The sequence below is a fragment of the Babylonia areolata genome, chromosome 14 (genome assembly GCF_041734735.1).
Source record: "Babylonia areolata isolate BAREFJ2019XMU chromosome 14, ASM4173473v1, whole genome shotgun sequence".
NCBI lineage: Eukaryota > Metazoa > Mollusca > Gastropoda > Neogastropoda > Buccinidae > Babylonia > Babylonia areolata.
This window is the reverse complement of record NC_134889.1, coordinates 22988113-22998556: the sequence shown is the minus strand read 5'-3', so window position 1 is coordinate 22998556 and position 10444 is coordinate 22988113. Positions and strand designations below refer to the sequence as shown.

The following is a 10444-nucleotide window of genomic DNA, read 5'->3' as shown; positions in this document are numbered from 1 at the left end:
CTCCATGTTTGCAAAGCGTTTAACACTTTCACCACTAAAAATGTCTCCATGTTTGTAAAGCGCTTAACCCTTTCACCACTAAAAATGTCTCCCTGTTTGTGAAGCGCTTAACCCTTTCACCACTAAAAATGTCTCTATGTTTGCGAAGCGCTTAACCCTTTCACCACTAAAAATGTCTCCCTGTTTGTGAAGCGCTTAACCCTTTCACCACTAAAAATGTCTCCATGTTTGCGAAGCGCTTAACCCTTTCACCACTAAAAATGTCTCCATGTTTGTAAAGCGCTTAACCCTTTCACCACTAAAAATGTCTCCATGTTTGTGAAGCGCTTAACTCTTTCACCACTAAAAATGTCTCCATGTTTGTAACGCGCTTAACCCTTTCACCACTAAAAATGTCTCCATGTTTGTAAAGCGCTTAACCCTTTCACCACTGAAAATGTCTCCATGTTTGCAAAGCGCTTAACCCTTTCACCGCTAAAAATGTCTCCATGTTTGCGAAGCGCTTAACTCTTTCCGGACGAAGGAATGCTCACGCATTCCTACACAAAACGTATTCAGTTTCGGACGAAGGAATGGAATGGCATTCTCCGAAAGTAAAATTCCATCATGCGCTGTACACGTGATTTTGTGATTAGCCAAGCAGAGTGCGCTATTCTGGGTCACTCCACAATTGAACAGTATGATTGGTTAGTCTGGGATGTGTGGCCTGTCTCGCACACACGCTGACAAAGTCACTGACCGGTCGTCTGCCCGCGTGCCAGCCTGTTAGCAAAGCGGGCTCTTCTCAAAATGTTGTGAAGCGAACAAGGCAGTGACGGCAATGTTTTTGGGTTGCCGAAGTACTTGAAATGCTACAAACTGAAGGGTCGGACATTGAAGAGATGGATGATGACGAAGAAGAAAGCGAGTTTAATGCAGAAAGCGAGCATGGGTATGGTGATTCGGGGTGAAAAATTGGCAGTATTTTCTACATATGGCAAAACTGTAAAAATAAGATGAGAAATTTGATTTTTTTTATATATATGTAATAGCTCAACACGTAATAAACCAGTTCTGAAAGTTTCATTTTCTTACACAGTATTTTGTATTTTTTGTAATTTTTTTCCAAACCCTTACAAATGGGCCGTCTGTAGGGAAAAGCAAGGGAGAAAACTTGTCGTCCCGAGTGAGTTAACCCTTTCACCACTAAAAATGTCTCCATGTTTGCGAAGCGCTTAACCCTTTCACCACTAAAAATGTCGTATCTATGCACCAGCCAGGCAGAGCACCTGTGTCGCTGAAATGCGACCAGATCATGGGTCGGTAATTCACAAACCTACAGCTCTTAATTTTCGGTGGTAAGACAGGCCACATTTTGATCACACCACAGAGGAATCCCCAGCCATCCTCAGATGGCCATTTTTTTTCTGTGCTTCTGACACCAAGGAGTGTTTCATCTTAAACTGACTGACAGTGAAAGGGTTAAAGCTTGGTCCCTGACCAAAGATAGGCGCCATATGAATATCATTGACAACAACAACAACAACATTAGTAATAAATAAGTACCAACAACAACACTAATAACAAGTATCAAAGACAACAACAATACTAGTAATAGATAAGTATCAACAACAACGATACTAATAATAAATAAGTATCAACAACAACAACAACGCTAATAATAAATAAGTATCAACGACGACAACAACAATATAAGTAATAAATAAGTATCAACGACAACAACAACAATACTAACAATAAGTATCAACAACAACAACAACAACAATACTTATGACAAATAATAAGAATACCAATAATACCAGGTCAGGGTTGAGTTCACACTGTTCCCCAGCCAATCCATCCTCTGCACACTTCTTGCACAGCACGCTTTGCCCTGCCTGTGCACGCCTGTCGGGGGGGAAAAAACACACACACCTGTAGCATCTGTCTACCTGTCCACTTCAACTGCAATTCCACGGACTATTATCATTGTTATTGTTATTAACATCATCATCATTATCATCACCATCATTATTATCATTATCATCATTGCTATATAGTAATAATAATAATAATAATAATAGCAGTTGTAGGTTTGTAGCTGTAGTAGTAGTAGTAGTAGAAGTAATAGTAGTACCAGTATTATTTTCATTGTTGCTTATGCGATTTATTCCCTTGATGTTTTTATTAATGTATCGTCGTACAATACCTTATGGTCTTAACGTGTGTGTGTGTGTGTGTGTGTGTGTGTGTGTGATTTTTAGTAATATATACCCTTTTTTTGTTGGATGTTTTCATTTGTAAATACTGTTGTGCAATACCCTATCGTCTTAACATGAGTATGTGTGTGTGCAGAGGGGGGTGTGGGGGGTGGGGTAGTCTATCATCAGCTATTGGGAATTCTTATTTGACTAGTTTTAATCTATTCTTATGTTGCATGATGATTTTATGCTAGTGTTTACAACGAGCCTGTGATTGCACAACTTAATTTCCATGTGGATTAATAAAGTGTTTTTGATTTGATTGATTTGATTTGATATAGCCCGGCCTAACACACTGGGTCATGTCAGGGCTGAAAAACTAAGTACTGGTCCAGTAGAATCTAAGAAAAAATATACTTGAAAATAAAAATCAGACACAATTTCCTGTTTTCTTCAGGTGAATCGCTGAATACAACCAATTATAATTCTTTAATCCATGACATTAGACATAAACATATAAAGAACACAAGCTCTTCATCTCATTACTGATAATAATGCTGTCAAAAGAGAAAAAAAAAATTAGTTAAGAACTTGACTATTGTTATGGAACCCCCCCAAAAAAACAACAACAACAACAACAACAAACAACAAAAACAAAAAAACCCAACAAAGTATACAAGTTACACAAGTATAAACAACAGCTTTAGTTAATACCCTTTATTGCTGAAGTATTTTCATTGTCTGCTGATGGAAATTTTCTTCGTTCATCTGTGTCATCTCCAATAAGCATGCTTACTGAACATTTGTACATTTATAAAAATTACACTGGTATATATATCATGAAAAAAAAACAACCCAATACTGAGTGTGCAATGACCATAAAAGGCATCATAGCTTATGTTTAAAAGGAAATATACTACAGGTGTGTATCACTGGCACAGAAGGTGTGAATGATTTGACAGTATAGAGCCATCAAATTATAAAGGGCCGCAGGTTATCCAAGTCACAAAAAATTCTGCAGAACTATCATCATCTGCAAGATGACCTTCGACTACAAGTGCATACTGTTGGCACTGACGGTGTAAATTATTTTATAGAAGTCTTACATTATAGCCACCAAAGGAATGCAGGTTATCCAGGTAACAAAACATTCTGCAGAACTATCACCATCTGCAAGATAATCTTTTACTACAGGTACACATTACTGGCACTAGAGGTGTAAATGATGTCATATTTTTACAGGATAGCCATTAAAGGAATGCAGGTTATCCAAGTCACAAAACATTATGCAGAACTATCATCATCTACAAATTGACCTGTGCTCTGCATAGGGGAAGCAGAACTTTCTTTGCATTCCTTTGGATTCTTTTTTTTTTTTTCGTTTGTGGGCTGTGACTCCCACATTCATACATAAACATGATTGGACTTTTATGTGTAGGACTGTTTTTATCCCCACCAAGCAAACAGTCATACACCATTTTGGGAGTATGCATACCAGGTATATTCTTGTTTCTATAACCCACTCAACACCAACATGAATTACAGGATCTTAAATGTGTGTATTTCATCTTCTGCTTGTGTATACACACAAAGGGCATTCAGGCACTAAGAGGTCTGCACATCTGTTGACCAAGGAGACCGGAAAAATCTCCACCCTTTACCCACCAGGCACTATGTTCGTGATTCGAACCCGAGACCCTCAGATTGCAAGTCCAATGCTTTAACCACTCGGCTTACAGCGAACACTAGCTTCACTCACCACTTACTCCCCCTGTGCGGCAGTTATCACAAATGTGCATCCCTATAGATTAATTTTACTCACAGTACTATCACAGTACACACTATCTTCACCACTAACTCTGCAATGAGCAAAGCGGCAGTCATTACAAAAACACATCCCTATGGATGAATGTAGTCACAGTACTCAGAGATGCCAACCCCTGTCAAGTGTTTGTATGAACAATCAGAAAATCTGGTGTGAACACTTGCACTCTAAGCCACATCAGCAAATATACATTTTATCTACAAGGCATAGAAACAATGTAAACAAGCACATGATTAGCTGAGCATTATCACGTGATACCAAGCTAAGTAGTGACTGCCTTGGCCTCATGATCAATAGGTCTAGAGCGTCTAAGTAATGTTACAATAGGAAAGCAAGTGACCATGCTATGTAGTTGAAAATGAACTTGTCAGAACAATTTTGATGTTGACATAACCTCAAAACAAAATGCAATCGAGCGTAACAAAATATAGCAAAATCATAACAGTTGGCATCTCAGAGTACTATCACAGTATACATTATTATCACCACTTACTCCCCAATAGCAATGCGGCAGTCATCACAAAAGTACATCTCTATAGATGAATGTACTCACAGTACAATCACAGTACATACTAATTTCACCACTTACTCCCCAACAGCAATGCGGCAGTCATCACAAAAGTACATCTCTATAGATGAATGTACTCACAGTACAATCACAGTACATACTAATTTCACCACTTACTCCCCAATGGCAGTGCGGCTGTCATCACAAAAGTACATCTCTATAGACGAATGTACTCACAGTACAATCACAGTACATACTAATTTCACCACTTACTCCCCAATGGCAATGCGGCAGTCATCACAAAAGCGATGCCCACAGTCAGCCTGTACAGGATTCCTCAGAATGTGAGCACAGAAACCACAGGAGTATTTCTCCCTGTCGGTTTTCCGCTCAAAAATCTCCACCCGGTATCCCATCCTGGGTAGCGGCCGAGCGTTTTCCACAGTGTCGTCCCCAGCTGAGGTTGAGGGAGCAGAAGTAGCCATGCTGCGTGTTATAATGCTCTGAGAAAGTCAAGTGAGCCATGTTAGTCAACACTACTGAAAGAAAACCAAACAGTGAGCAAACTGTGAAAATGTGTTTTTCTCTGCAAACAGGAATTCTATGTCATCCACCCACATTGTTATACACATACATTCTGATTTATAAAGTTTAAACACACACCTGCACACACACATTAATACACACACATCTACATAAACATACACAAGCACACACACAATTATATACATTCAAACATGCACTCTTCAATCAGTATACTTCTCTCACACACAGAAATGCACACCTTTCAAGCTTTAAGATAATGATAAAGAATTCATCAATTAAAATCTTAATTCCTAAAATAAAACTAACCCTGGTCTGGCAACCACTGACAATGCACAGGCTTTTGAACACACTTGGTTAAAAACATTACTTAGACTCATACATTCATGCAGTTCCTAGTTCCTATGATAGCCGCTCCCACTAACACTAGCACACTTTACAGTAAATTTGGAAGTCATTCTACCAGCACATGGTCAAGTCGACTCGCTTGTTTTGGATTTGACGCATTTTAAACAAATCAACTTCGGTGCACTGTGCTGTGAGTATCAATTTTTACTGATCTCCCAGCTTTCCCGATGAAATTTAAAACGTTAGATTGCCGTAACCGTGACAATCTTTCGAAACTGAAACTGAACCTAAGCTTCCCTCTGATTCGGTCATGCGTCACGTACCGCACTTGTGCGATGTTAGCCTTCTGTTAAAAACGAAAACAAAAACAGTATTCCGGTTTTAAGATGCCACAGAAAACTACTTACTTGAAATTGCAGAAACAAACCTTTCGTCATTCCTTAACTGAATTTTGGATGCTAAAGTGAGACTCCACCTCGACCGAGAGATCTCTGAGCAACCATACATAAATACGAAACAAAACGTATCGATCGGAGTCCTACCTAGATGAATGGGCCCATGACACATGCCCGGCACTGCGCATTTCTTCCTACTGATCTATTTTAGATCACTGATTTCCTCCAGCGCACAACAATAACACGTGCATGACGTACAATGAAAAAAAAAAAAAAAGCTTGTCTGCTTCTGGTTTTCACATATAAACTGCACACACATGATGTCGAATAATACAAACAGCGTCAAACGTGTGAGCATATTCCAGTAGTAGTAGTAGTATAGGGACCGACTGGCGGCAGTCAGCCTAGACTTCAATCTTCAATCTTCAAATTGGAAGGTCAGCCGTCATTACTGACTATTAATGACCTGTGTGCGCAGAGGCGTAAATACCTAACTAAAACCTAATTAGACCTATCTTTTCCTCCGGAGGGGGTGACAATGAGAAAGAGCATGTATACATACTCTCACCCACCGTCACTCGCAGCGTCCCTCCGGGGAAAAAAAAAAAAAAAAAAAAAAAAAAGGGGGGGGACTAAACTGTGATCTTGTTCAGCTCCCTCTTGAAAGCTGCCAAGGAGGGAGCCTCTGCTGCTGTTGCAGGCAGGGAGTTCCAGACGGGGATGGTTGATGGGAAAAAACTGTATTTATAAGGGTCAGAGGAGGAGCTAAGATGGACAAATTTGTGTCGATGATTTGATCTTGTTCTGCCGGATCCTTTCTTGAGAAATTTGTCTGGAGGGATGTCTACAATGCCGTTGACCATTTTATACATCAGGGTCAGCCTTTGTCTGTTCCGCCGTGATTCGAGGGATTCCCATCTTAGTTCTTGCAGCATGTGTGTTACGCTGCTGGTCCGCCCGTAGTCACTGTGTACATAACGTGCTGCTCTTCTTTGCACCATTTCAATCTTGTTCTTTTGACCTTCTTTGTACGGGCTCCAGACTGATGAACAATACTCCAGGTGCGGGCGTACAAGAGTTTGGTAGGCATTGGCTTTGGTGGTTTTATTGGATGTTTTTAGATTCCTTTTTAGGAAGCCTACCATGCTATTGGCTTTGTTGGTGACTCTTGTAACATGTTCTTTCCAGTTTAGATCATTTCTTATGTCGACGCCGAGATATTTTGCGCTGTCAACATGCTCGAGGGTGTGTCCTTTTAATTTGTAGTTGTAGCTGATGGGGTTCCTTGATGTTGTACAGGTAAGGACATTACATTTTTCTGGGTGGAATTCCATTCCCCAACGCTGTTCCCAGTCAGACAGGGTGTTGAGGTCTCGTTGGAGCATTTTACAGTCTTGGATTGTCTTGATGGTGGAGTAGACTATACAGTCATCAGCGAACAATCTAATATTGGCCTTGATGTTCTGAGGCAGATCGTTGATGTAAATCAGAAATAGGATGGGGCCTAGAACTGTCCCCTGTGGGACTCCGCTGATGACAGGTGCTGGCTCAGATTTTTCGCCGTCAACTACGACGATTTGGGTGCGGTCAGAAAGGTATGCCTTGATCCAGTCTAACGTCGATCCTCGTATACCATAATGGTCTAGCTTACGGAGGAGGCGTTTGTGGGGGACCTTGTCAAAGGCTTTGGAGAAGTCCAGGATTACCATGTCGGTCTGCTGTCTGTTGTCCTGGTTTTTGGCGATGTCTTGGAACAATGTTAGCAGTTGAGTTTCGCAACTCCTTCTGGCTCTAAACCCATGTTGTGCGTTGTCAAGTATTTCATGTTGGGTCAGATGGCGCATGATGTTGCTTGCTAGGATGTGTTCTTGCATCTTACAGCATATGCTGGTGAGGGAGACCGGTCTGTAGTTAGCAGCAGAGTTACGATTGCCCTTTTTGAAAACTGCTGTCACGTTCGCCATTTTCCAGTCGTCTGGTACACATCCATCTGCCAGTGATTTGGTGAAGATAATAGAGAGCAGGGGCGCGATCTCATCTGCGCACTCTTTCAACACTTTTGCTGGAATCTCATCAGGTCCTGCTGCTTTATATGGGTTGATGTTCTTCAGCAATTTGCGTACCCCTTCCTTGTCGATCGTGATCTCGGCCATTGCAGGGTAGGACACTCCCGATGGTGTTGGGATTTTGCTGCTTTTTTCTCTCGTGAAGACTGACTTGTACTGGTGGTTTAGAATGTTGGCCTTTTCTTTTGGGGATGCAAATAATCTTCCTTGGTCTCGAAGTGGAGATACCCCTGTACTGTCACGTCTGAGAGATTTGATGTAATTCCAGAATCGCTTTTGGTTGCTCCCTTTCAACTGCTCATCATCGCTTTTGGGAGGATCAATGATGTTGTTGATGTAAGTCCAGTATGCATGACGTTGTTCCCGCTGTACTTTGCCCTTCATCTGTAGGTACTGTCGTCTTACTGAGGGGTCAGATGAGGTTTTGCTCTTTCTAAATTTCCGAGCGAGTTTTCTTTTCATTGACTTGATGTGGGGGGTAATCCAGGGTTTATGGCTGGATTTGTTTCGGACAGTTTTTGAGGGGATGTGTTCCTTCACGAGGGAGTGGATTATGGTTTTAAACCTTTCCCAAAGTTCGCAAACGCTAAGCGTGGCTGATGTCTCGATGAAGGAGTCTTGGGCGTCAGACAATTTTTCTTTTATTATGTTGAAGTCTGCTTTTTGGACCTCTCGGCCTTTTTATGTCCCCATCGAATCTTCATCTTCACTTCTTCCATTTTATTTTATTTATTTATTTTAATCTTTTGTTTGTTGTTGTTGGGCGGTGTCTTACATTTCTGCAAGAAACTTTGTTTTATTCATCATAGACATTTTTTTTCTTTTAAAATGGCCGTGTGTTCGAGTGTCAAGGAGACTGTTTTGATCTTTTTCCTCGTGCAACATGTGTTGTAATGACTAACAAGTTAAACCGATCTCTCAGTCAAAAAAGGCGACTCACTTGCGTGGCTTTCGCCGGCGATCCGGCCGGCTTCTTCAGCGCAACTGCTGGGTAGAGAACTAGAAACTTTGCGCATCGCCGTGAGCGAACTCACGACAATGCGACTTGACGAGTAAGGAGTTCACGGAAGGCTGTGTCGGCCCCGGTCACGGTGGAGGGTGGGGTTCCTGGCGGCGATGTGGACTGCCTCCTTCCCTCTGGAACCATCTTGTTTCTCTGTCGAGAACTTGCAGATTGTCCTTTACAAAGTGATGTTGGTTGTGGGTCTGATGTTCGCCAACTGGGGAGGACTCTCGCTTGTGTTCTTTCAGTCTTTTGTGCAAGTTGCGCTCGGTTTCACCAATGTAACTTTGGTCACAGTCCTGGCAGTCTGTCTGGTATATCACCCCTGATGTGTCCAGTTTATCTGTTTTGTCTTTGGGGTGGACTAACTGGCTCCTGATGGTGTTGGTGGGCTTGGCGTGAACGCTGACTCCCAACTTCCGGATCTTCCTGCTGAGAGCCTCAGTGACGACGCCGGCTCAGTGACACATGGCATGGAGACGTGCCCTCTCGACGGGGTTTGGCGTTGAGTCGAGGGGTGGGGTATGGTTTTCTTGCCCCCTGGGATGTCCCAGGCCCACTTCTGGTATCCCGACACAGTGAGCACTTTCTTGATGTGCTGCACCTCTTCTTCCCTAGCAGTGTCGGTGGAGCAGACCGGGTCTTTGCTCGGTGGGTGAGGGTGCGTATTACTCCAAGCTTGTGTTCCACTGGCTGGTGACTGTTGAATTGTAAATACTGGTCCGTATGGGTCGGCTTCCTGTAGACAGAGAAGGCGAGGCCTGTCTCTGTCCTGGTGATGCAGGTACCCGACATCGCGATGCTGCGGCGTTCTCTTCTACCTCGTAGGTAAACTTGACTCACACAGTGGCAGGGTGTTGGTTGTTGAGGTGGGTCGTGAAGTCTTCGACCACTGATCTCTTGAGCACGGTCATGGTGTCGTCCATGTAGCGGCCCCAGTATCGTGGAGGAGTGTGGAACTGACGACGCCAGGACTTTCTCCTCGAAGTCTTCCATGAAGAGGTTGGCGACAATGGGACTCACCGGGGACCCCATGGCTGCACCCTCAGTCCGAGTGTTGATAAACTGTCCTTGGAAGGTGAAGTAGGTGGTGTGGAGGCAGCAGGACAGTAGATCACAGATGTGTTCCACTGACAGGTTGGTGCGCTGCTGAAGGCTGTTGTCATCCTGTAACCTCCTTCTGATGATGTCAATGCTGTCCTTCACAGAGACACTGGTGAACAGGGCTGTGACGTCATAGGACACCAGCATCAGGCTGTGGTACAAACTTAGCTTCTTCACCAGGTCTGCACTGTTGGCGATGGAATGTTCCGTCTTTTCTGCCAAAGGCGAGAGGATGTCTGCAGCAAAGCGGGCCGTCTCATACATCGGGGATCCCCTAGAGGCGACAATGGGACGGAGGGGTACATCTCTCTTATGCACTTTCGGCAGTCCGTAGAACTTTGGCACATCCGTGGCTGTGGGGTACAATCTGCCGTACTCAGTTCTAAAGAGAGTTCCCCTGACTTCTGTAGACACTGCAGTAGTTTTGTCAGGCGGGCAGTGTACTTGCTGGTGGGATCTTTGCTCAGCTGTT

General features: G+C 43.0%; 2 protein-coding genes across 6 annotated transcripts in view; both read right to left on the bottom strand.

Moving 5' to 3' along the window:
• The window catches only part of LOC143289927 (TNF receptor-associated factor 2-like), a 32896-nt gene extending 23933 nt beyond the window's left edge, over positions 1-8963 (bottom strand). For 2 of the 5 annotated variants that reach the window (XM_076599176.1, XM_076599172.1), the window contains exons 1-3: positions 5366-5708; positions 4787-5016; positions 1800-1887 (exon numbers count right to left, since the gene is read on the bottom strand). In XM_076599176.1, coding sequence (XP_076455291.1) covers positions 1800-1887; positions 4787-4998 — 300 coding nt within the window. In that variant the 5' untranslated portion in view covers positions 4999-5016; positions 5366-5708. Of the gene's footprint in view, positions 204-1799; positions 1888-4786; positions 5017-5365; positions 5709-8805 lie in introns of those variants that run through there. The other 3 variants (XM_076599173.1, XM_076599174.1, XM_076599177.1) reach the window with 3 other exon arrangements.
• A 346-nt stretch (positions 8964-9309) lies between these two features.
• Positions 9310-10236, bottom strand: LOC143289648 (uncharacterized). The gene has a single exon (XM_076598696.1). It carries the CDS (start codon positions 10234-10236, stop codon positions 9310-9312), a length of 927 nt encoding a protein of 308 aa, XP_076454811.1.
• Between the last annotated feature and the right edge of the window lie 208 nt (positions 10237-10444).

What these genes read in the sequence shown, in the direction of transcription:
- LOC143289648 (XM_076598696.1), bottom strand. Translation starts at nt 10,236, where the DNA reads ATGTATGAGACGGCCCGCTTTGCTGCAGACATCCTCTCGCCTTTGGCA.